We start from the raw sequence: 27,677 nt of genomic DNA, 5'->3' as shown, positions 1-27,677 counted from the left end.
ACACATTTCTAGAACCCTGTGCTTCACTATAAGCCCAAAATCAACAACAGATAAGCCTTTTCTGTGTGCCTCGCCTTTGATCTGGGGGTCCCCTCAAGCACATAGAGAAGAGGGGGATTCAATGCTTCCTGTTCGGGGACCCCCCTCCTCCAGAAGCCCTGTAGGGGGTTAGAGGGGCTCCCCACTAGGCAAAACAATCTCTAACTTACCAGTAGGTAGATTCACATAGCAACATTTTGTCTACATTGCATTTTAAGAGATAGCTAGCTAGTTAGCCTAGCAAATGTCTATCAGTAGTTTACATTTTATATTAGGTAGGGATTTTTTGGGGGGGAGGAAACAACAACATGAGCTCAGTTCCTCCATGGAAGTAGGAGTGCTGTTTTCAGAGTGCTGTTTCTGTATTCTCACCTATTCAAATGGCTGGCCTTCATTAACAGGGTTAAACAGGAGACCAGGGGTTTTGTTATAGGTTTATAGTACCATAAGAGAAGGAGACTAACAAGGGCGTAAAATTGAATCCTGTCTGCTTGACTCATACCTCCTATGTTAAACTACCAAGTAATACTTTTCTGTCCTTGGAGTTGGTCATTTTAGGGGATTTGAATCTGGATTGGCTATCCCCGGCCTCAGATCAATTTAAGAGCACATATTTTAATCTGACTCAATTAATCTCCAAAACACACAGGGCTAAATGTGAAAAACCCTGTTAACACTTAATTGATTGATTTAATTCTTACCCCTTTAAACCCCTGTAAATATTTGTCTATTGGAGTATTTGCATATGATCTCAGTGATCATTGTCCCATAGTATGTATTAGAGATACAAAACAGCAAAGCACTAATCCTCGTTTAATTAAGAAGATACATTTTTTAAAGTTTTCTGCTCAAGGGTTTTTACATGACATGTTCTACTCTGATTTAGCCACTGTCTCCTGTATTCCTGACCCTGAGTTGGCTCTAGAAAATGTCTCCTCCATATTTATTCCTCTGGCAGATAAACATGTCCCTTTTAAACAATTCAGAGTCAAAGATAGATCGTACCCTTGGTTTTGTTCTACGTTATCTGAGCTTCTTCAGATGAGAAATCAGGCCTGGGCCAAAGCAAGGAAAACTGACCCTGTAGTGGACTGGCAATCTTTCAGACAACTGAGAAATAGATGTACTATTTTGATTAAGAAAGCTAAATCAAGCTACTTTTTAAGCTCTATCCCTGACTCTGCTAGTCCTTCAACATTTTTGAGAAGCGTACAAATTTTCGTACGAATCTTCTTCCCTGCATAAGCTCTATGTCTGACTCTAGCATCATAACAGAAGAATGGGATAAGTGATGCTTTTAATCATCATTTTATTTGAGAGAAATGGTGGTGTAGTTGACTCTGGTCAGTCAATCGACTGCTCTTCCCTCTGCCAGCCTCTAGCTGACTCAATGGTTAACCTGTCAACATTTGTTTTCATTTCAACAATTTACTATCTGTGATGTGATAGATGCCTTGCTTAAAATGTATGTAAAAACATCCACTGGAGCTGATATGCTTGTTCTATTTTTGCTGCAGCTCTCTGCCCCCCTGATGGCTGAATCATTAACCCATATTTTTAACCTGACAATTATATCTGGTACTATCCCCAAGGTTTGGAAGGTGGCCCATGTACTCCCCCTTCACAAAGGTGGTGACCGTTGTGACCTAAATAATTGTCGGGCCTATTTCTAAACTTTCTTGCCTAGCTAAAATATTAGAATCCTTGATGAATTCTCAGCTAAGATCTTTATTATCTTTGAAATGTATTCCAAATGTACATCAGTCAGGTTTTAGACCAGGTCATATAACTATCTATCTCTGCTGCATCCCTAGTTATAGATGTGGCTAACTGTATAGATAAAAGGCAACATTGAGCTGCCCTCTTCATTGACCTGTCAAAAGCTTTTGATACTGTTGATCACTCACTGCTAATTCAGAGGCTTTCTTCAATTGGCCTAGACCAGGCTGCATGTAACTGGTTTAAAAATTACTTGACAGATATAACTCAATGTATATCTACTGATGGTGTTAAATCAGGTTTCCTGGATATTTTACGAAAGGTGTGCCGCAGGGGTCGATTCTGGGTCCTGTACTTTTTACTGCTTACATTAACAATATTGACTATCCTGTAAAATATTGTAACCTGCACTTCTATGCCAATGATACTGTTGTGTATGCTATTGCCCCCTCGGTTGACCAGGCTCTATCTGAACTACAGTCTGCCTTCATTGTATTACAGAAAACTTTATTGACCTGAAATTATTACTGAATGCAGGTAAAACTAAGTATATGTTGTTCTCTAGAGCGCATCAAAATAAGTCTGATAATTTATGAATGCCGCTGCCACTTCATTAAAGCCTTTAGATGCAGTTTATCATGCCTCTAGGGCAATTCAGAAAGCTGATTGAGGACCTTATTACTGACGAATTATTACTGAATGCAGGTAAAACGAAGTATATGTTGTTCTCTAGAGCGCATCAAAATAAGTTTTTCTTTCTGCTGATAAAATAAGGGTTAAATAAAATATATGCTTTCTAACTGCCAAATACTATGTTTTGTGTCCAACTAACAGAACGAGAATACACAAAATTCCTCCAAACCTATTTTGTAGATTTTGTCAGTGTTCCTACCACTGTTGTTGTTGTTTTTTGCAATGCTACGCTGTGGTTCGGTACACATCTAGTTGCAGAGTCTCAGGTTTCATATGGTGGTTATCCATAATATTAGATATCTTTGTCATTTGAGAAACTATTGCTGTGATCTGGTTTTAGAAGGAACCTAATAAACTAATTGGTCATTTTGAACAATCAAGTGACTGACTCACTGTTTAAACCTCCATCTTGATCCTCTAAAGAAGTGCTTTGGTATTTGGAATTCCACTTCTGACAGAGCAGGGAAATGGAATTCCTGTGATCAATGCTGAAGTTTTCTGAAATGTGAGTTCTTAACAAGGCGCAAACGCAGATCAATTAAAGTAAGTAACCAAATAGGGACCCATCAAAGGCCAAATATCTGAGCAGCCATCACTGAACTGTTGCTCACCTGTTGACCACTCACAGTTGACTCAAGGGTCCTCTAATAGTTCAGATTAAAAGGGAACCTTTGAGGCCCCTATTGAGGGTCATCAAGAAGGCGGGAGGAAAGCAAGGGAGGAAGGGCAAACCAGCAACGGAGAGAGGATAACATCTCCCTCCCGACACATTTTTATTTTATTTTTATGACATTACCCCCACCCGATCCCCCCAGCCGAGAGCCGGATGGACTAAAGCCCCCCCATTGTTGTCCCTTACACAGGATCACCAAGCCTGCCAGTGAAAAGGGGGGAGGAGAGGTAGGTTGGATGGGGGGTGGGGGGGGGGACTGCCAGCTCAAATAGGACTTGGCCCTATCTAATCAAGGGCAGGAGGTCACTTCCGAACAACTGGGCAATAAAATATTATTTCCAGCCGCATAGCAGAGGAGCCATTGGGGAGGGAGGGAAGGGGGTGAGGAAGGAGAGAGAGAGAGATAGAGAGAGAGGGGGAGCAGGAGAGGGGCACAGGCTGTCTGTGAGGAGAGGAAGTGAATTGAAAAAAGTCAGCAGACGGGAACCATCTGGCTGGATGCATAGTCTAATCTTTACAAAATAGGGTGAAAACACAAACACACACACACACACACTCCGAAAGGGGCCAATGCCTCCAAAGAATGATTTAAGCTCTTTTATTTTTTGAAGTTTTGGGAGGCATTTTTTTCTTTGGTTGAGATATCAAGGAAAAAAAGAAAGGAGAGGGAGGGGGATTGAACATAGCTCTGGGGGCTGTTAAGAAAGGAGCAAGGACATGATCTTATCAGTGTGGGCCCATCCGGCCAGAAGGAAGAGCAGTATACATAGCTAATATACTGCAGGTCATCAAGTACACTGTACTGTAACTCTGTAGCCTACAAAGTTTGAGAAAATAGGTGGAGATTTTGTTGGTGTACTTTTTCAGAACACAGCCATCCAAATGTTGTTTTAAAATATCTAGATGTAATTCTCTTTTCTACACCTTCCCAGACCCAGACGAGCAATTCTTGACATAATTCTGATCAAACCGTCTTCACCTCTAGTTACATTTGTTAGATAAACGCATCGGCCACTTCACTTTGATTGAATTTGGTGATAGTAGAACACATATTTACCTTAGGTTAGGAGGCATTAGCCGTGACTTTGTGATCAGTCTGGGAAGAAGTGGCCTTCTGCATGCTGATCAATCAATCCCGGTGATGAAATAAAATTGATCTATTGATCTAGCGCAAAGCTCATCTCTCAAACGCGCCTGCCCATTAATTACAATAGGATCCCTCTGAATGATTGCCTCCTTATCCCGTACTGGGACAGACAGGAAGAGGAGCTTGGGAATAATGTGTGGTATCAGATGGCAGTAACACTGCATAGACAAATGGCACTTCGGGACAATGTGTGAAGGGTTTACACCCTGGCCCTGTGTGTGAAACCAAGGAGCAAATGCAAAGAGGCATGGTTCCAATGGAACACCTCTGCAAAAGTAGTCATAGCACCTGATAAAACATTGATTATTACTCATGTGAATTATAAAAAAGGTCACTAAAGGAAATGTGTTTTCGTTGTAACCAACCAGCCTCACAATAGAAACCAGGTGGTGAGGGTAGGCAACAACACATCCGCCACACTGACCATCAACACAGGGGCCCCTCAGGGATGTGTGCTTAGTCCCTCCTGTACTCCCTGTTCACCCACAACTGCATGGCTGCACACGACTCCAACTCCATCATCAAGTTTGCTGAGGACACAACGGTGGTAAGACTGATCACCGACGACGAGGCAGCCTATAGGGAGAAGGTCAGAGATCTGGCAGTGTGGTGCCAGGACAACAACCTCTCCCTCAATGTAAGCAAAACAAAGGAGCTGTTCGTGGACTACAGGAAACGGAGGGGCGAGCACGCCCCCATCCACATTGATGGGGCTGTAGTGGAGCGGGTCGAGAGCTTCAAGTTCCTAGGTGTTCACATCACTAAGGAATTAACATAGTCCACACACACCCACACAGTTGTGAAGAGGGCACGTCAGTGCCTCTTCCCCTCAGGAGGCTGAACAAATTTGGCATGGGCCCTCAGATCCTCAAAAAGTTATACAGCTGCACCATTGAGAGCATCTTGACTGGCTGCATCACCACTTGGTACGGCTAATGCGAGGTACCCGACCACACGGCGCTACAGAAGATAGTGAGTACGGCCCAGTACATCACTGGGGCCGAGCTCCCTGCCATTCAGGACCTCTACACAAAAAATGGTGAAAGACTCCAGCCACCCAAGCCATAGTCTGTTCTCTCTGCTACCGCACATCAAGCGGTATTAGAGCACCAAGTCTGGAACCAACAGGACCCTGAACAGCTACTACCCAAAAGCCATAAGACTGCTAAAAAAAGACTTAATGAAATGGCTACCCGGACTAGCTGCGTTTACCCTTTTTTGCACTAACTCTCTTGCACTGACTCCACCCACACACTTGCATACCAACACACACTACATACGCCCACACATAGCACGTGCACACATGCATACTGACGCCACACACACTCACCCCATATGCTGCTGCTACTGTCTACCCTGTTGCCTAGTCACTTTAACCCTACCTGTAGGTATGTTGCTACCTTACTGACCTCGTACTTCCTGTATATAGCCATGTTATTTTTACTCGCTATTATTATTATTATTATTATTATCCACTGTGTATTTATTCCTTGTGTCACTATTTTATCTTAACTCTGCATTGTTGGAAAAGGACCCGTAAGTAAGCATTTCACTGTTAGTCTACACCTGTTGTTTACAAAGCATGTGACAAATAAATGTTGATTTGATTGTAGGAGGAGTTATATGTTAGCTGTTATCTTTCACTTTTACTCCATTTAGATGATTTTCCAATGTTTTGGGAAAAATATTTCCAAAAACATTGAACCAGAAACTTATCTACATTCACCACCATATGGTTCCCTCCATCTCTCAGAAACAGTTTCACCCAACAAAGTGCAAAAACATTTCATAACTTCAGCAAACAAAACCAACAACAGGCATAAAAAAAAACATCCTGTCCAAAACCATCCCTGCAGTCAATTAATGCTAATTTCCATTTACAGTGGGGAGAACAAGTATTTGATACACTGCCAATTTTGCAGGTTTTCCTACTTACAAAGCATGTAGAGGTCTGTAATTTTTATCATAGGTACACTTCAACTGTGAGAGACGGAATCTAAAACAAAAATCCAGAAAATCACATTGTATGATTTTTAAGTAATTAATTTGCATTTTATTGCATGACATAAGTATTTGGTCAACTACCAACCAGTAAGAATTCCGTCTCTCACAGACCTGTTAGTTTTTCTTTAAGAAGACCTCCTGTTCTCCACTCATTACCTGTATTAACTGCACCTGTTTGAACTCGTTACCTGTATAAAAGACACCTGTCCACACACTCAATCAAACAGACTCCAACCTCTCCACAATGGCCAAGACCAGAGAGCTGTGTAAGGACATCAGGGATAAAATTGTAGAACTGCACAAGGCTGGGATGGGCTACAGGACAATAGGCAAGCAGCTTGGTGAGAAGGCAACAACTGTTGGTGCAATTATTAGAAAATGGAAGAAGTTCAAGATGACAGTCAATCACCCTCGGTCTGGGGCTCCATGCAAGATCTCACCTCGTGGGGCATCAATGATCATGAGGAAGGTGAGGGATCAGCCCAGAACTACATGGCAGGACCTGGTCAATGACCTGAAGAGAGCTGGGACCACAGTCTCAAAGAAAACCATTAGTAACACACTACGCCGTCATGGATTAAAATCCTGCAGCACACGCAAGGTCCCCCTGCTCAAGCCAGCGCATGTCCAGGCCCATCTGAAGTTTTCCAATGACCATCTGGATGATCCAGAGGAGGAATGGGAGAAGGTAATGTGGTCTGATGAGACAAAAATAGAGCTTTTTGGTCTAAACTCCACTCGCCGTGTTTGGAGGAAGAAGAAGGATGAGTACAACCCCAAGAACACCATCCCAACCGTGAAGCATGGAGGTGGAAACATCATTCTTTGGGGATGCTTTTCTGCAAAGGGGACAGGACGACTGCACCGTATTGAGGGGAGGATTGATGGGGCCATGTATCGCGAGATCTTGGCCAACAACCTCCTTCCCTCAGTAAGAGCATTGAAGATGGGTCGTGGCTGGGTCTTCCAGCATGACAACGACCCGAAACACACAGCCAGGGCAACTAAGGAGTGGCTCCGTAAGAAGCATCTCAAGGTCCTGGAGTGGCCTAGCCAGTCTCCAGACCTGAACCCAATAGAAAATCTTTGGAGGGAGCTGAAAGTCCATATTGCCCAGCGACAGCCCCCGAAACCTGAAGGATCTGGAGAAGGTCTGTATGGAGGAGTGGGCCAAAATCCCTGCTGCAGTGTGTGCAAACCTGGTCAAGAGCTACAGGAAACGTATGATCTCTGTAATTGCAAACAAAGGTTTCTGTACCAAATATTAAGTTCTGCTTTTCTGATGTATCAAATACTTATGTCATGCAATAAAATGCAAATTAATTACTTAAAAATCATACAATGTGATTTTCTGGATTTTTGTTTTAGATTCCGTCTCTCACAGTTGAAGTGTACCTATGATAAAAATTACAGACCTCTACATGCTTTGTAAGTAGGAAAACCTGCAAAATCGGCAGTGTATCAAATACTTGTTCTCCCCACTGTAGATGGTATTAAGAAAATAATGGAAAGGCACCGAGGTTAGGCAAACTGAAAGCTGAGCTTTGCCTTTGGTGACGAATGCTCCGGGGAGTGTTTATAGAAGACCTTCAGCGTCAGCAGCAGTGCCCTGGCTAAGGACAGCCCCGGAAGGCAGCAGAGCTTGTGGGTTGGAGGTTCCACCGTGGTGACTCACACGGTAGTCATGCATGTTTGCACTCTCAAGGCCCCAATGCTGTCAGAGGGCCCCGGGAGTAGGGCCGCCAAGCTTTACACACTCAAAAATAGCACCCAGTGGGCGTGTGGTGCTGCTAAATTTACTCTGCATCAAGTGCGAGGGAGCCAGTTCGCTTTGTGGCAACTTGTGCCATGGAATTACTTAACTGACTCAGATTGACTTTCACCCCAGCGTGGGACTTGACACGAGGATGATGAATAATAATATGGAAGCTTGTAGGGGCGATGATGACAAATAATTTCTTGGAGTGGGATCCTTGAAAAGGGAAACATATATTAAGACCCTTACATTATTTTGGCATTTACATTTTAGTCACTCTTCTCCAGAACAACTTAGGGTTAAGTACCTTGCTCAAGGGCACATTGGCAGATTTGTCACCTAGTCAGCTCAAGGATTAGAACCAGCGACCTTTTGGTTACTGGCCCAACACTCTTAACCGCTAGGCATTTCTTCTGATTGAAAAAAGGAAGGCTTTTAAGGGTCTCTTGTTAAAATCTGAGACCTGGAAATGGGGAGCGAAGATGTTTCCTTATTTGGATCAGGCTGGAAAATATCAAGTAAACATTAGCTTCCTGTTGGCCACCTCCTGAATACAGTTTTAGCTCTGTCCTCTGTCTCAGGGATCTAAAGTGAAACCTGAAAAAATATATAAGAGTTGATTGCAAATGTCCAGGAGCCATGAGAAAATGGGGCTTGAATTCCAGCTCTAAAGGGTAACAGGCAATTGACAAATCACTAATCCACTCTTAATTCAGTGTAAAAAAAAAAGGTAAATTCCAGCCACAAAATGTGAAAAGGCACATTAAATAAAAGGAGCCATTTGGAAGGGTTATTCTGTTCATGCAAACTGTTGAACCATAGTGACAGGGAATCCTACAGGTTGGGCCCAGCAAGAGCCTAGTTAGCTAAATCACAAAATGCCACTTGGTTTGACATAAATACCCCCTTCTCAATGTTTAACACACAACCTAGTTATATTACACATTTTACCTACCTGAACAACTGTGCTTGTTTTACTCAAGGTCAAGGGTTTCCTGCTCCAGCTAAACTGAAACATAGTATTTCAGACTAACCTCAAAGTTAAACCCTAATATTTCACTACATTTCCTGTTGCCGGTCTGCCATTTCAGGCCCACCAACTTTAGAAGTGATGAGCTCATCCCCTGGGGGTCAGAAAACTTCCAGAGTGATAAATTCAATGACAAAAAGGGGTGGCCAAATGGGGGCTGTATCGGCCCCATCTTTGCCTTTAGTGCAGGAACCATGCCATAAAAGCTCAGCATTGATAGCTGGTTTATTATCTTTGAACAGGTGGACTTGGGTAGTCGTAATGGTGGCTCTCATTTCTTAGACACACACTGTGGCCTCACAATATGGAGACCATTTGGGAGTTGGGAACATCCTGATCTAGCAACTTTTTAAACAAATGAATGAAGCTATGGCTTAGTTTAGTGGTGACCTCTTGGCTGAAATGGAATTTCTTAAAAGCATACCACTGAACTACTACTTTGGTATTTGTTTCATTAGTCCACTGTTGATACAGTCCCAAAATGTTTTGCATGTCAACAATCAAGTTAAGATATAGAACATTTAAAATACAGAAAGTATGATGCGTTTTGCACTTTCTACAGTTGAAGTCGGAAGTTTACATACAACTTAGCCAAATACTTTTAAACTCAGTTTTTCACAATTCCAGACATTTAATCCTAGTAAAAATTCCCTGTATTAGGTCAGTTAGGATCACCACTTTATTTTAAGAATGTGAAATGTCAGAATAATAGTAGAGAATGATTTATTTCAGCTTTTATTTATTTCATCACATTCCCAGTGGGTCAGAAGTTTACATACACTCAATTAGTATTTGATAGCATTGCCTTTAAATGGTTTAACTTGGTTCAAACGTTTCGGGTAGCCTTCCACAAGCTTCCCACAATAAGTTGGGTGAATTTTGGCCCATTCCTCCTACAGAGCTGGTGTAACTGAGTCAGGTTTGTAGGCCTCCTTGCTCGCACACACTTTTTCAGTTCTGCCCACACATTTTCTATAGGATTGAGGTCAGGGCTTTGTGATGGCCACTCCAATACCTTGACTTTGTTGTCCTTAAGCCATTTTGCCACAACTTTGGAAGTATGCTTGGGGTCATTGTCCATTTGGAAGACCCATTTGCGACCAAGCTTTAACTTCCTGACTGATGTCTTGAGATGTTGCTTCAATATATCCACATCATGTTCCTTCCTCATGATGCTATCTATTTTGTGAAGTGCACCAGTCCCTCCTGCAGCAAAGCACCCCCACAGCATGATGCTGTCACCCCCGTGCTTCAGTTGGGATGGTGTTCTTCGGCTTGCAAGCCTACCCCTTTTTCCTCCAAACATAACGATGGTCATTATGGCCAAATAGTTATATTTTAGTTTCATCAGACCAGAGGACATTTCTCCAAAAAGTACAATCTTTGTGCCCATGTGCAGTTGCAAACCATAGTCTGGCTTTGTTATGGAGGTTTTGGAGCAGTGGCTTCTTCCTTGATGAGCGGCCTTTCAGGTTATGTCGATATAGGACTTGTTTTACTGTCGATATAGATACTTTTGTACCGGTTTCCTCCAGCATCTTCACAAGGTCCTTTGCTGTTGTTCTGGGATTGATTTGCACTTTTCGCACCAAAATACGTTCATCTCTAGGAGTCAGAACGCATCTCCTTCCTGCGCGGTATGACGGCTGCGTGGTCCCATGGTGTTTATACTTACGTACTACTGTTTGTACAGATGAACGTGGTACCTTTAGGCGTTTGGAAATTGCTCCCAAGGATGAACCAGACTTGTGGAGGTCTACCTTTTTTTTTCTGAGGTCTTGGCTGATTTCTTTTGATTTTCCCATTATGTCAAGCAAAGAGGCACTGAGTTTGAAGGTAGGCCTTGAAATACATCCACAGGTACACCTCCAATTGACTCAAATGATGTCAATTAGCCTATCAGAAGCTTCTAAAGCCATGACATCATTTTCTGGAATTTTCCTAGCTGTTTAAAGGCACAGTCAAATTAGTGTATGTAAACTTCTGACCCACTGGAATTGTGATACAGTGAATTATAAGTGAAATAATCTGTCTGTAAACAACTGTTGGAAAAATTACTTGTGTCATGCACAAAGTAGATGTCCTAACCGACTTGCCAAAACTCTAGTTTGTTAACAAGACATTTGTGGAGTGGTTGAAAAACGGGTTTAAATGACTCCAACCTAAGTGTATGCAAACTTCCGACTTCAACTGTATATTTTGAAAGTTCTATATCTTGAAAACTTTTACTCACTAAGTCATTTTCCGCAGAATTCCACACGTCAACAAATGAGTAAATATCAACTTGCTGTTAACCAAAGTATTCCAAGTTATGCAAAGAAAAGCACCACTTGCTTGAAATAACTCATCAACCAAAGTTCGTTCTCAGTTTCAGAATTGTACTCTATGGATTATGCAAGAACCAAACTTGGACCCATTCACTGCTTATGAAACATCTCAATACCCTGAAAGCATTAAAACCAGTGCTAATCACTCCCAAGGGTCAATGTAATGAGGATAATCAAGACAACATTTTTTTTCCCATTATTAATATATTTTCTGCATTAAAGTTAACAGTTTTCTATTTTGTGCCACCCTTTAATTTTTCAGTAAGTATTGATATTTTGTTATATTCAGACATGAGTAAATTTAAGACTGTCTTTTGCAATAAATATCATAAAATAGAGCTTCACATAATAAATATTTTTACAACAAAAAAAATGTTTTAACAGACATTTTCTTTAAAAAAATAGCCAGAATTTCTCTTATGGATTTGAGCATACAGTTTACAAAATGGAAACAAAAACTGGGAAGAATGCCACAGAATGTGTGTGAATGATGAGTGGGGGAGAGGGACAAACATATCCAACAGAATACTATGAGATGGATGTGCTTTCCAGAATGCAACTTGAGCACAGAAAACCATGGTCTTAGTGTGGTAGCAACTGGGAATTCAAACAATCCTCATTTGCTATGAACACGTGGTAACAGCTACATATTGCCTGGCTAGATAGTCCTTCACAGATTTGGTAAGAGGCTGCTCTCACTTGAAGCTTAAAGCACCAGGGAAACTGCCTAGCTAACAGAAAATTATTAATGAGTAGCTGAAGAGAGAAAGAAACAGTTAAGACAAACACTGGTCTGTAAAAACATGGTCTTGTCGAAAAAAAGGAAATATAAAAATAGTTGAGTGGTTTTCATATTCCATGCTTTACTCCTAGCGGGATTCCCCGTTGGAGAAAGGGAAGCGGGTGGGAGGTGCTTAAAATGTTTGATTAACATCAATAGTGAATATTATTATCATCGTCAGAACCCCACGGGGGATCTTCCCACACACACACGGGATCAGGAAGGCTTTTCCAGGGCCTGTTGGGACCAGCTCTCCATTTTGCAATAGACAGTGTTGGAGTTCTTGCAGCGGCATCCGGGCCTGTTGACTTGGTCGTAGCAGCCCTGGCACGCCTTCAGGCACCCCTTGACGGGCGGGTAGCACAGCAAACAGGGGAACAGTACCGACAGTAATCCCATGCAGAGGAAGCGTGAGCAGCAGTGGGAGCGCGACAGCGAGCAGGGGTGGTCGGCACACGAGTCTCCTTCGTCATCGTTGGAACAGTGGTAGAAGATGCCCTTGACCAGGCACATGCATGTGCCATGCTCCAGGGCGCTCTCCACCGAGCACAGGCACTGGCCGTTGCAGGCCAGGCACGAGGGCAGGGTCCTTGGGGCTGTGCATTCCCCGCACTTGCACTTCCCGCAGCGTTCGCAGATGAACTGGTGGCCAGACGCCACGTCCCCTTTCCCTGAGGGCTTGAGCGGTGCCTCCAGTGGTGGCAGCGGGTGAGAGCCCTGCTGGGGGGCTAGCAGCGCTTTGGGCTGAGTCCGAACAGGCTGAGTCCTCTCGGCTCTGTGGTGGTGCTGGTGGAGGGCCACCAACCCCGGTCTAGAAGGAGGCGAGCGGGCCAGGAGTCCATGCTCAGAGGATGCACTGCTGTTGCTCCCTGAGCTGGCCGCGCTGCCCGTACTGGTGGAGCGATTAAGGCCCGGGGCCCTGGTGCTACACTGCTGGCCCCCGGCTACTACCACCACACCGCCATGGTGGCCCTGCCCTACCGGCCGGCGCTCGTAGTTGTTGTTCACATTAACGAGGATCACCTCGTGAGTCCTCTCCTGCTGCTTGTCGGGTCTGGGTGCCATGCGGGGCGCGGGGGGCCTCCGGACCACCGAGGGCCCCTCTGTGTACTCGTTGTTGGAGCGGATGGCCTTGATTTGGTCCAGGGAGAGGATGGCGGCATGCTGGAGCTCCCGCTCGTAATCCGACCTCTGCCAGCCCTCCAGGGAAGGTTGCTGGATCACCACTAATGAACCGCCAGGGCCATGTTGACTTTGGAGCGCCATCTGGGGTGATCACCACTTCCGACATTCACCGTGGACTTGGCATGCATCAGAAAACCTGCGAGGGAGCGGCAAGGGAGACACAGAGAAGGGCCATCAGTAAAGACAAGGATGTCGTTTGTAAATGTGAACTAGGATGGTGGAGGTTTTGAATACTGTTCCCATAGCATTTTAGATTCAACTCATGATGGGAAAGGCTAAAGAGCTGACAATAGATCCCTGGATGGTCTCCATATAATTCAAACATTTTTGATCAATGATCATCTGTTATAATACAGTGTAAGAGCAACGTCTATTGAGGAGATGATTAGGTTACGCTATTTTGTGCTTTTAAAACATATTTTAACACTTCAGCAGGCCTACCTTCAACATTTTCAACAATGTTAAGAACATGTTCACTTAGCCCAACTATTTTATTTGATCAACATCGCCTTTACAATGGCACATTTTAACCCTCTGGGCGAAGCAAGCCGTGGAAAAGTAGACTTAACTAGTTTTGTAGCTTCCTCAATATCCACACATCCAAACACTTCCCGGTCTAATTTACATATGTATGACTAGTTAACATTATAAAGCGCCACGGCGACGGAACGAAGCCACGATCCAAGAGGACAAAATGAGCTGCCTCACTTATTATTCTATTACTAAACGGAAGACTGAAGGAAATGTGAAGACAATAGGGTAAAAAAAAAACTAAGGTCACGACAAAATCCCACAATATCAGTGTCGACTTTATGTCCATGTAATTTCAAGCAAATGTTTAAGTTATTGTGCTTCTCAAGAATTAAACCCAATACCGTTACTCGTAGGCCTATTGGATATAAACATCTTCTGGAATTAGCCGAGGTATCAGGCCTACCTATAAACGCGTATCCGTTGAAACAGGAATGCAAATGAAATAAACACATATTGGCGCGGTCTAAAAACTGATACAATTTACAGATAGTATTCTCTACCTGAAGACAGCTTGCTTATGATCAGAGCTCTATAATTTATTGACTTCGCTTCATGAAAATCCACAGTAGCACAACAACTATGTTTAGCCACTATATAGATGGGTAGCCTAATTATTGTATTTTAAAAAAGGACATAAATACGCCGTTTATAGCCATATCATACATCAAATGTCTATGCCATCGGGTTTAGCGGTCCGAGCGACGCCCCATGTGATAGAGACGAATCGAAATAAGGGGGGAAACCTTATGAATGAAAACAACTAGGCTACCGTGGGGGAGGGGTGTTTGCGCGTGAGCTCCTCTCCTCTGACAACCATACTATGACCGTTTTGATTCCTTTCTAAATTCTAATGGCCTGTGTTAAATAGACACACCGAGTAGAGGACACAAGCATGTAGAATATTAAGCCAACTCTACAGATTGAAGCACCAGATGAGTGTTCCCAAGGACACCCATCTCGACATAAGTATGAAAAAAGTATGACAAAAGTATGCACTCACTAACTGTAAGTCGCTCTGGATAAGAGCGTCTGCTAAATGACTAAAATGTAAATGTAATAACGACACAAGCCTATTCCATGCAACTATAGTGGCAACAATTTCTAAAGCTGGAGTTCTGAACAAACACTATGCGCATAGCCTACTTGCATCCGAGGAAGGTTTGCTGTGAAATATTTTATGTATCCAGTCTACATTTTAGCAACAAAGAATCTATGAGCAAACCCGACATTTCAAATGTGTTTCACGCATTGAGGGAGAGATACGCACCCATCTGCAACCATCCATAACGTCGATTCCATCAACCAGTATACCAAAACTCCATCCAAGGAAATTGTCCAAGCGTATTTTAATTAGCTCTTAACATTCGTAACGATTGCGTTAAATCCAAATACGGATGTTGTAGCTTATCTTCTTTCGTTATTCCTTCTCAAAATCTGGTGCATTACACATCGTGTTCCAGAAAATGTAAATCCACGCTTCTTGATGCACCCAATAAACGTTGCGCACTTGAGGCCGATCTATCAGACAACCCAGTTTAGTCCTAAAGCGGAGTAACAATTGCAGGAAAAAGCTTCTTTAGGATTCTTAAAAGCACATTAATTCACAATATGAAAACAAATAATTATATATCCAATGGCTTCCGTCTTCGAATTCTAATTAGTAAATAGTAGTCAAAGTAGGTTTTTGTTGTGCGGAATGCTCAAAAGCAAGCGCTAATCGAGGACGTGCTCTTCAACACTGCATGCCTGTCTAACTCTGAATGAATGAGAATGTAGAGCTCAGTGTTTGCTCGACAAGCCAACTCCCATTGGCCATTCACTCCACTGAAAAAGGATACATCGCATCCGCTCTTAATTCATTGGGCAGATGTGAAAGGCCGGGCGATAGAGATGTGTGCAGCAGTTAAGGTGGAGCGGTTTAAAATAGCAGAGAAAGCTCATTTCTGTTCTTGTGGTTACAAACTATGGAACAGTGGCAACAAAAGTATCACTTTTTATATGAAATCAAACTCAAAACAGAAAATAATTTTAGAATGGAATACTGTTGGCGTAAGGCCTAAATCTAAAATACCATAATTAAATGGGATATATAGAAAATGAAATGACAACGCCTCCATTACTCCGTTGTTTTATAACGCCAGTGAAACAGTAGGCCTAAACATAACTTCGGAGCCACCTTAAGAAAAAGGCACCCCGCAAGCTAGGGGAAAGATTCCTCCACCCGCCGCCTCCCCCCCTCTGTTCTTGACTGTCTGGTTTGATTGGTGTCGCGGATGCGCTACATCCGGATCCATGAGAAAAGGAAGTTCAATACAAAGTCAATTTATTCTCTTCAAACGGAAAAATCAATAGATGAATGACCTCAATACCATCTCGGGTCAGACATTTCCACAATACTTCTACATTAACGGACTGATAAATGCATCTGTAGGCCTATGCCTCTGATGTTTGGGCTGGATAGGCAATATAAAAAAGTAGTTTGTAAGCTTCATGCTTGATGATAAAGCAACTGCTGCTGGATTCCCAAACGACAGATGGGAACCTCTTCATAGTGGTCGGATGTGCGGAGAGCGGTTGGAAATTTTAGGATTACAGTAATTAACAGATTTTCCATGGATGCAATGATTAATATACCATCCGTGCTTCTTTTTCTCCCCCAGGATACAGCCAATACGCAAATGCAAACCAAATGTAAAGCACATTATTAAAGGTGAATGCAAACGTTTCCTTCAAACTTTTCACCCAATGCAAAAATCAAAGGGGCAGATCCAAATGTAATGGTGGAGGGGTGGTCCAAAATAGGGAAGAGTTGTCAAACTTTTTTTATTTGCTTAGGTGGAGGTTCATGTGTTAATAGAAAATTAACGAATTACCCTCCTGTATGTTGTCTATATCTGTATAGCAGACGCAGTAGCCATCTGACATAAATAAATGCATGTAGGTGTAGTAGCATGCCACCGGTATATCTCTATCTCTACGGGGTTAGGACTAAGCTTCTCTTCCTTTATATAGGCTATATATATATATTTATATATATTAAAATATTAATTTCATGCATGCAATGACCTGATACATTTAGTGCTCAAATCTCTGACAGCTGAACCATGAGGTGGACAATTATTAGGAAAGTAGTCTAACTCTATTTGTTTTAAGGACATGTAAATGTGGCTCATTTGGCCAATATCCCTTGTTTATTGGTTGTGCTGGCTGTGCCAGGTTGGATCTGAATGCATATGGCTGTCCATTACATTTCTCAAAGGTCCGGTTCATTAAAATCTTCCCTGTCATGTTGTCTGCCGCCAAATTTTCTTCAAGGAAACTCTCAAATGGCATATTGTTTTTATGAAGATTTTACATTACTCGCATGAAAATCTGTCGCCAATTGGATGGAAACCTAGCTATAGACACCCTAAAGACTCTGGCAAGTGCGCTAGTCCAGTGGCACTTTGATTATGCCTGCACATCATGGTTCACCAGCAGCCCCAAACATCTAAAGAATAAGCTACCAGCCAAACAACCTTGTAAGAATTGAACTTAAACCCCCCTCATACTCATCTGGAGGTTGAGCATTTTTTTGTCTGTATCTCTGTAATGTGTCTGTATCTCTGTAATTGTATATGTATTTATGTAAAAACTAGAGACCACAATGGAAATAAGTCCCCAACTTTATTGTGCAATCCCGGTCACTTAAAAAAATATTTGTGTATAAACTCAGCAAAAAAAGAAACGTCCTCTCACTGTCAACTGCGTTTATTTTCATGTGTAAATATTTGTGTGAACATAACAAGATTCAACAACTGAGACAAGTTCCACAGACGTGACAAACAGAAATGGAATAATGTGTCCATGAACAAAGGGGGGGGGGTCAAAATCAAAAGTAACAGTCAGTATCTGGTGTGGCCACCAGCTGCATTAAGTACTGCAGTGCATCTCCTCCTCATGGACTGCACCAGATTTGCCAGTTCTTGCTGTGAGATGTTACCCCACTCTTCCACCAAGGCACCTGCAAGTTCCCAGACATTTCTGGGGGGAATGGCCCTAGTCCTCACCCTCCGATCCAACAGGTCCCAGATGTGCTCAATGGGATTGCGATCCGGGCTCTTCGCTGGCCATGGCAGAACATGGACATTCCTGTCTTGCAGGAAATCATGCACAGAACGAGCAGTATGGCTGGTGGCATTGTCATACTGGAGGGTCATGTCAGGATGAGCCTGCAGGAAGGGTACCACATGAGGGAGGAGGATGTCTTCCCTGTAACACACAGCGTTGAGATTGCCTGCAATGACAACAAGCTCAGTCCGATGATGCTATGACACACCGCCCCAGACCATGACGGACCCTCCACCTCCAAATCGATCCCGCTCTAGAGTACAGGCCTCGGTGTAACGCTCATTCCTTCGACGATAAACGCGAATCCAACCATCACCCCTGGTGAGACAAAACTGCGACTCGTCAGTGAAGAGCACTTTTTGCGACGGTCGGTTTGTGCCCATAGTCAACGTTGTTGCCGGTGATATCTGGTGAGGACCTGCCTTACAACAGGCCTACAAGCCCTCAGTCCAGCCTCTCTCTGGCTATTGCGGACAGTCTGAGCACTGATGGAGGGATTGTGCGTTCCTGGTGTAACTCGGGCAGTTGTTGTTGCCATCCTGTACCTGTCCCGCAGGTGTGATGTTCAGATGTACCGATCCTGTGCAGGTGTTGTTACACATGGTCTGCCACTGCGAGGACGATCAGCTGTCCGTCCTGTCTCCGTGTAGTGCTGTCTTAGGCGTCTCACAGTACGGACATTGCAATTTATTGCCCTGGCCACATCTGTAGTCCTCATGCCTCCTTGCAGCATGCCTAAGGCACGTTCACGCAGATGAGCAGGGACCCTGGGCATCTTTCTTTTGGTGTTTTTCAGAGTTAGTAGAAAGGCCTCTTTAGTGTCCTAAGTTTTCATAACTGTGACCTTAATTGCCTACCGCCTGTAAGCTGTTAGTGTCTTAATGACTGTTCCTCAGGTGCATGTTCATTCATTGTTTATGGTTAATTGAACAAGCATGGGAAACTTTTAAACCCTTTACAATGAAGATCTGTGAAGTTATTTTGATTTTTACTAATTATCTTTGAAAGACAGGGTCCTGAAAAAGGGCCGTTTCTTTTTTTGCTGAGTTATATGTATGATTTTTAACTGACAAATAAAATCAATAAAATCAATCAATCCAAACTGTGCAGCGGCCAATTCATGAATTTAAAGAGACATGTTACAAAACACCAAAACGTTTAATAACATTTGTAGATTATCAAGCCAAGCCTTTGATACTGGGTAAGCCTACACGGTAGGGAGGGATGCATTTTCTGTTTGTCCAGATTGACATAGTCTATTTATTGTGGTGTTGAAAACGCAAACCATGATATTGAAGTGCCCGTAGTCGGTATGCTTTGTTTATTGGTTGTGGGTGCAATGGCACAGAAACCTGTTGGTGGAAAATTTGTTGCATATATTTTATATAATTATAAATATGGTGTCAAAATGTTGAAAATCTGATTTCCCCTTAGCTGATAATTGTCTGCAGGGAGAGTGAGCTCGTCTGTGGTGGTCGGCGAACCCTCAACCTTCTGGCCCGTAGCCCTGCGTGGCATCAACTGTGAAACAAAAGCATGCTGAAGTGGCAAAGTCGATATCCACGTTTATAAACACATGATTTCCTAAGAGCACATTAGAGGCTGCTGCTGCCTATTGAAATCACTGGCCACTTTAAGAAATGGAACACTAGTCACTTTAATAATGTTTACAGTCACTTTAATAATGTTTACATATCTTGCACTACTCATCTCATATGTATATACTGTATTCTATTCTATAATATTCTACTGTATCTTAGTCCATGCCGCTCTGTCATTGCTTGTCCATATATGTATATTTTCTTAAATTCCATTCCTTACTAGTTTTGTGTGTATTAAGTATATGTTGTGAAATTGTTAGATATTACTCGTTAGATATTACTGCACTGTCGGAGCTAGAAGCACAAGCATTTCGCTACACCCGCTATAACATCTGCTAAACACGTGTATGTGACAAATCAAATGTTATTTTATTTTATTTAAACACAGGATTTCTACAGTTGTTATTTGCGGTCGTAAACATTATTTTGAGTTAATTCTATGAGGGGGGAGGGTGTTCAATTTATTTTACAGTACAAGGGGAGGGTCATGTGAAAATATTTGTAACTTTGGGGGGCATTTTTTTATGACACCTTGAGTTGGACCAGCCCCCCCCCCCCACCCACCCCCTAATCCAGTGTTTCCTAAACTCGGTCCTGGGGACCCCAAGTGTGCACATATTGGTTTTTGCCCTAGCACTACACAGCTGAATCAAATAATCAAAGCTTGATGATGAGTTGATTATTTGAATCAGCTGTGTAGTGCTATGGAGAAAAAAAAAAAGTGCAACCCTTGGGGTCCCCAGGACCGAGTTTGGGAAACGCTGCGGCCTATTCACTGATGTAATGTCCATTTGGAAACCCTTGCGACTCCAGTGGATAACTGCATTTATGGTAACCATATGCAGTCGGTCCGGAACTGTTTCGGTGACTGTAGGCCTAGTGCTTATTTTTTCACGCCGACGTCAGAAGAAGCGCAGGCCGCGTTGCTGTTGATAGTTGATATACAACTGGATGAGAGAGTCTGGAACTCTAGGCTTCACGGCGTTCAGGGCGCTTTCAAAGTGTCTCGCCATGATGAGCTGTGCTTTGATGTCCTCTTGCAGGGCCAGCAAGGCAGCTTCTCTGCATACTGCTGTTATCTGTGACAGGAAACAGATACAGGGCTGTCAGACGGCCAGATCTCGACTACTTAACATCATGTTAGCATCCACAGCCACTAGGCCAGTGTTTCCCAACTCCAGTCCTCGAGTATCCCCAACAGCACACATTTTTGTTGTAGCCGGGAAAACAAACCTCATTCAACTAATTTAGGGCTTGATGAGTAGTTGACAAGTTGAATCAGGCGTGCTTGTCCAGGGCTACAATACAAATGAGTACTGTTGGGGATACTTGAGGACTGGAGTTGGGAAACACCGCACTAGGCTGCGGTGAGCAGGTCAATAATGAATCTCTACAAAACGAGGTTGACCAAATCATGACCATCAGAATAAAAAATAGAGTTGAATTTACACATTTGTAACAGTTTGTATTAAGCCGTGTGTAATATTACACAACAGCTACAATGTTTTAATGCTTAGCCTACATCCTACGGTTATTACAGGGTTAAACACACACACACACACACACACACACACACACACACACACACACACACACACACACACAAACAGTAGAACAAAGTATCTGATATGCAGAACACACACACACACCAGATCATAATTTTGATTGTATTCAGGTTGCACATTTGATTGCAAGGGAAATAAATTACACCATTTGACTTGTGAGGGCCATTCATTCTGTTTAATTGCAAACAACATATAGATTCCCAATCCTGCACCTCCCTCCCTTGCAGTCACAGCAGTTTACATTCTTTACATTGCTCAGGATTCGGGTCGTTCCGTGGAGCGAACTGACGGTGCATATCCTGCAAATCTCAACACAGTGCTATCAGTCACTGGAAAAGACAGATTGGTTTCCGTTAGAGCTTTAAGGGGGGCGGATAGCATAAGCCGGCGTTGGCAGGTTGTGCCGTAGAACAGAGCGCTAGTTTTGGAAGAGAGGGTGGCATGGGTGGCAAGAACGTATCTGGCATTCATCAGCCATCGCTGGACTTTCAGAAATGACTCACTCCCATGGTGTGCAGTCTCCTCCAAAAGTCGCCAGGCCGTAGTCTTGTCACCGTTAATTCAGGGGGAAATGATAAAACAGGGTGTGGGGGATGGGGGGGGTCTGCTGACACCGCCACCTCCACCTCCCTCCAATCCAGGGGAACCCACAAAGGCCTCAATGTGTTTGGAAAACAAGACCTATATAGGGAAATCTCACTGTAGGTGAGTTAGTGCTGGGCTGGAACAAAAGCCTGCGTGCACCGTGGCCCTCCAGGACCGGAGATGCCCATCTCGATTCTAAAAACGGAGGCCCACACGGTGTCCTGGTCTCCTCCACAAACCATCTGGGTCCAGATTCATAAAGCCCACCAGTGTATGCGTGGTGAGCTAGGGTCAGTTCTGCCTTTTAGATCATAATCACACCTGCGAGGGCTGCGAATGTATTCAATCTATTTCAAGCGGAGGCAACTGAACCATTTGGAAGGTGACCTCACAAATTCCCGTGGCATATTTTCCCCATTCCAAGAAGGGCACAGCACAAATGTGTACCCTACAATGAAGGAGCGAAGAAAAGCATTCCTGAAAGGAATAACCCCCTTATTGCAATGGGAAGGGCGAAGAGGGGAGAAAATAAAAATAGTGGTTCCCCTTGAGCTCATCCATGGGACAGAGGCTGGCAACAAGATGGCAGACTGTTGACATTGACAGACATTGCCGGGTAGATGTCGGCGAAAGGTACAGATCTCAGATCCCAAATCCTAATCTTAACCATTATGGGGAAAACCACAAAACTGACCTCAGATCAGAAAAACAACATTGGAGGATGGTAGCAGCGGCCAATGAGAACATTTATTTATTTATTTATATTGTAGTTAAAGTGAATTCGTAGCAAAATAGCTCCATAGCTGCTTAAAGACATGCTCTGGAACTTTGGTGACTGTTAAGTCTTTTTTAAAACTCCCGCTTTGGGCTGAATGTGTCAATGTGTAGTTCACACATGCATAATCTATGAGCAGAATTACTGTCTTACCTCAATTAGCCAAGAAATCCCAAAACGTTTTTTTTGGGGAAGATGTGCTGCACCATTTCCCCTACATTTTCCCCCATGTGGGCCAGCCCCCTAGCAATTAGAGTTCTAGCCAATGAGCTTCAGCGCCTCACCATTTGAGTGACAGCTAGCAAGATGCATACACAGCAGAGCGAGAGAGAGAGAGCAATGATGTGGTGCATATATCTGCACAATTATGACATTGTACGCAATTTTCGGGGACCACTTTTGGCCCGTGAGCGCAACTTTCAGAACTACTGGCTAAAAAGTATACAAAAGTACCGGAGAATCTCTTTAGCCACTTTGCCTGTGTGTGTGTTGGGCCAGTAACTGAAAGGTCGCTGGTTTGAATCCCAGAGCCGACTAGGTGAAAAATATGTCGATGTGCCCTTGAACAAAGCACTTAACCCTAATTGCTACTTTAAGTCGCTCTGGATAAGAGCGTCTGCTAAATTACAAAAATATAATGTAATACATGTGTGTGTGTGTAAGAGAGAGTACTGTAAGAGTGTTTCTACTTGATTTGACAGATTAGTTGTGGTACCAGCATCCACCACGGTCACATATTAACTCAGGTATGGTAATAACCCATCAGTATCCACTTTGGCTCCCAGCCATCCTCTCCGACGACTCAATAAAGATCTGTGTGTGCACTGTTTGCCTGTTTTTGCTAGTTCAACTTCATAGTTGAGTAGAAAGAGAAGTCAAGTCTTAAGTCGCACATAGAGATACATTTAAATATCTCCTGAGAGGTTTAACAGAATTAACAAAAATGTTAAGAGTAGCTAGTACTTTCAAGTATCATACAGAAGTGATACTTGATGGGGATGGGATAGTTTGGAATCTTAAGACAGGAAGGGGTTTTTGAGATGAGTATGTACAAGGAAGTATGTCGGTTGTGTAAGGCAGGTGCTAGGCAGATGTCAGGAAGTTTGCGATTTCTTTGTTCAGGGCCAGCCGAACAACATGATTCAGACACTGTAAACAGAGTCCAGGGCTAAATGTCTTTGAGGGCTTCCCATCATTCAAATAATTTTGCTTGCTGTCAATGGTGATGTGAAACAATGAAGGTATGCAACACAGGCCTCAATTCCATTTTAGTCATTTAGCAGACGCTCTTATCCAGAGCGACTTACAGGAGCAATTAGGGTTAAGTGCCTTGCTCAAGGGCACATGGACAGATTTTTCACCTAGTCAGCTCGGGGATTAGAACCAGCGACCTTTCGGTTACTGGCACAACGCTCTTAACCACTAAGCTACCTGCTTAGTTAAAGAGGGAGAACGTTGAAAGAGGGAGAACGTTGAAACAGAGAGGGGAAAGATGGGGGGTGCAAGTGACTTCAACAACATGATTGAAGGACGTTTCCATGCAACACGTACAAACACATGGACCCAAAAACACAAACGCAATTGTCTTCAATTTATTTTTTTACTTTGTGCCGACATAAGGGCCCTGTTAAGGGCCTCTTCTCTCAATCCCATGACTCAACAACAAATCATTTGGCTATTTACGCCGGTTGCCCCCCTAGTTTGACAAACCAACAGAGCTGCTCACAAGTATATACTGTAGCAATAGCAGCACACACTGACATATTCATCTTTCTCATTTAGGAGGGGTCTCTATACGCTGCTGAACGCAGCATTTGTTTTTGCATGTGTGTTTACCATGCGCAATTTGAAAAGCCACAAAGGCAAACAGGGTGAGCAAAAAGCAGTTTGTTTGTAAACATGAAGAAATTCCAGGCTCCGAGCCAACACAACCCCTTAAAGCTGGGCCCCCCGCTCGAGAGAGTGCCCAAAAAACTGCAAACGCACAGCAATGAAATTAAGGGGGCCGTGGCAGCCCAGGCAAAATTATGGATCGGAGGGTTTTATTGCAATGCAGACTTTATTTTTCATTCCCTTCATAAATTATGTCAGCAATCACTTAAATATATGGAGGGACTAAAGTGATGCATTGCAGCAGCCATTAGTATTTTGGATACCTGGTTGGCTGGCGGTGCAGTAACAGCCATCAAAGTCAAACCAAATGAAGAAAACGGCAGTGTGTTTCACTTTGCAGTAGTGTAAAGCATAGATTTAAGACCACCTAGGACCAGGTCTATTTAGTAGCATTTTCCAAAAACAGGTTTTGACTCCAAAAACATAGACTGTAAAGAGTACTTGATACAGAGTAAGCCAAGGCATTCGTTTTAATTGTAGCCTATATACTGTATATTTCCAATCACAAGTTCTTGTTCTTCTATTAGATCACAACCTAAATATACACTTTCTGTAACAATGACGTTAATAAACCTTCGTTAAAATCACTTTCATGGAATCTGTGTTCCACACACAGATATTCATTTCTGATGAAAGATCGTTTTTTTGAGTAGTCGTGGCCTCACAACACACACCTTATGAGTGCACTCATGCACATACAATCTTAGCAGCCATGTTTGAATACCAACCATATCACACTTCTACTCGTGGAGAGTTCCAGAGTCTCCCTGTCAGTCAAAGTGGTGAAATAAGATGTCATTCGAGTGGCCTAGACCACAGTGATCTAGACAGGACACTGGAAAAGTGAAAGACACACAATTGCCTGATTGAACTCCGACCACATCCTTGTTTCCACTCGTTCAACTGCTTTTTTCGCTGCTCCCAAAACCCCTCTTGCGAACGATGCATGTCGCACGCGAAAAGAAGGAAAATGCGATCCGAAGAAGTGATTATGCAGACGATTTACCATCTGTCATCATATTTCCCGACCGTAAGAGGAGAGGGGGGGAAAAAGCCCTCTGGTAGACCATAATGATACGTTGCTGCAGGTTGGTAGTCACATTTAGTTCTGTTCTATGTTGGTCATTTCATTGGAAGGGGCAGGCAAAGCAATTTGGATCTCCAGCTTAAATGGCAGAGGGCTAAGCTTGGTCTTTTCAGCTCAGTGCAGGGAGGGAGGCTGGCCCTCAGTGCCGTTTAACACCATGACATCAGCTTTGGCATGTGCACTGGCATTTTTCCTTCAGGCTTGAGGCTTTTCTCATTTCCCTTGCTTGGAGTCAGACCGCCACAACACGAGCCCCAGATACTTCAGTGGCCTCTGGACATGCTCCTGCAACCGCGTCTCTCCTCCACTGGCTGTTGGCTGTGTGTGTTATGCCCATCCGATTCCCTGCCTTGTAATGGAAGTAACACCTGCCTAACACTCAATGCACACTTACAGACATTCAGACACACCCATATGTACACACACTACAGAGTGTATTCATTGGGATTCTGTCTGTGTTCCTTTACATAGAAAATGTAGCCTCACAGATTCTCATATTTGTCACGTGTCAGTTGTACGAAAAACTCTCTCCATTTCTCTTCATAACATTCAACAACATTTTAGTTTCTATTCTAGTGTCAGTAAAACAACTGTGCACAGAAATGTTTTCAGGATTGGATGAAGAAGCTAACCGGCAGCGCATACCAACGGGCTCAGGTCAAAAACACCTAGTATGCCGTCGCTTCCTACCTCAACAAAGCCGCTCAGTCCCGGTATCAAAAAGCCTTAATGAGGGGCTGGTTTGGTGGCTATCTGCTCCTGCAGCAGATCAACGAGGCCAGGCGGCGTGGTAACTATCGAGCCGTCCTTGTGTCCTTAGCAGCCTGCATCCAGTCCCCCCACACAACGGCTATAATAATAATAATAATAATAATAATAATATGCCATTTAGCAGACGCTTTTATCCAAAGCGACTTAAAGTCATGTGTGCATACATTTTTACGTATGGGTGGTCCCGGGGATCGAACCCACTACCCTGGCGTTACAAGCGCCATGCTCTACCAATTGAGCTACAGAGGACCACAGGCTACAGGAGCAGCGCTGGGGCTAAACCCCCTGTCACTCTGCATTACGCCAACACCTGCCCCAGCTCTCTTGCGAGCGAACACACACACACAGGGGCACGCATAGACACGCATAGCCAGTGATGATATTGGCTCATGAAGACGTTCTTAGGCCAACGGCAAAAATATTGACTCCCCCTTTTAAGAAAAATAGGCCCCACTGAATCCGACGTTCGGAGAGGAAATTAAATACTATAGAAATCAAACAGCGTCGAGCTCCGACCAGAAATAAAATGTTTAATTCTCCAAGAAGGCAAAGAGGAAGTGTCTGCAGTGACAGCAGGCTGCCAGGAGAAATATGGCCTGACCACGACCCATGTGAAACCTACAGTATTTAAAAATTAAGGCAGGGGGGGGCTGGTTAAGTTGAGGATAGGGGGGAGGAGAGCGGTGGGGAGTGTGTGTGTTGGGGGGTTATGGAGTCACGTGGGGGGGAAGGAGACGTGAATGGAAACATGCCACACGACCATAAGGGGAAGGAGAAGGGGTAGGGCCTCTTGGCATGCAGTGATTGTGTCAAGGGAATCAGATTCCATCGAAAAATGGGACGTGCGCTCGTTTCACTGGCGCTCGCTAACGTTGCCAAGACAACACAGTGTTAGTTTCTCTCTATCGCCCCCCCCCAGAATAACTTTCAAAGCAGGGGTGACTTGGCTGTTATGAAGTCCATCCCTAGTGCGTTACTACCATCATAACAACAATCGCTCTAATCCAGAACCTATAGAACTGCTGTCATAGCTAACCCATGATGCGGACCAATCAGTTGAGATGATGAAACTCTTTTAGAAGGGTCGACCCCCTCCTCACCTCTCCCCTGTTTTGGAAAGGCCCGTGTGGAATAGCACCTGTGTTCGAGGCTCTGCGACGAGGCGGCCGTGGCGTGTAAGGGGGAAAACAGGGCCTCACTTTTAAGGGCATATATGTCCTCGCCGGTTAATCAGGCGAATGAATGCGGCACATTCTCCCCAGCCCTGGGAAGGAAGAGATGGAATATTTACTAAACATGCCCACACTGAAGCGACCCGGAGATCGCTCTCTATGGCTCTGTGTGTATTCTCGTGTACTACTCTGCCCCCAAGTGTGTGTGTGTTTGTGTGTGTGCTCACGTT

The 27,677-nt window shown here is 43.7% G+C and overlaps 2 protein-coding genes across 4 annotated transcripts in view; both read right to left on the bottom strand.

The window, feature by feature from the left end:
• Window positions 1-11,582: 11,582 nt before the first annotated feature.
• On the bottom strand, window positions 11,583-15,693 carry LOC121534192 (protein sprouty homolog 1). Its single transcript, XM_041840746.2, has 2 exons — window positions 15,156-15,693; window positions 11,583-13,490 (listed from the first exon to the last, which is right to left on the bottom strand). Exon 2 carries the CDS (start codon window positions 13,433-13,435, stop codon window positions 12,386-12,388), a length of 1,050 nt encoding a protein of 349 aa, XP_041696680.1. The 5' UTR covers window positions 13,436-13,490; window positions 15,156-15,693; the 3' UTR covers window positions 11,583-12,385.
• A 4,603-nt stretch (window positions 15,694-20,296) lies between these two features.
• spata5 (spermatogenesis associated 5) overlaps window positions 20,297-27,677 on the bottom strand; it is a 129,803-nt gene continuing 122,422 nt past the window's right edge. For all 3 annotated transcript variants that reach the window (XM_041840759.2, XM_041840768.2, XM_041840776.2), the window contains one exon: window positions 20,297-20,678. In XM_041840759.2, the coding sequence (XP_041696693.2) occupies window positions 20,502-20,678 (177 nt within the window). In that variant the 3' untranslated portion in view covers window positions 20,297-20,501. The remainder of the gene's footprint in view (window positions 20,679-27,677) is intronic.

This window comes from Coregonus clupeaformis, chromosome 2, assembly GCF_020615455.1.
Source record: "Coregonus clupeaformis isolate EN_2021a chromosome 2, ASM2061545v1, whole genome shotgun sequence".
Lineage (NCBI taxonomy): Eukaryota > Metazoa > Chordata > Actinopteri > Salmoniformes > Salmonidae > Coregonus > Coregonus clupeaformis.
This window is presented reverse-complemented; position numbering and strand designations above follow the sequence as displayed.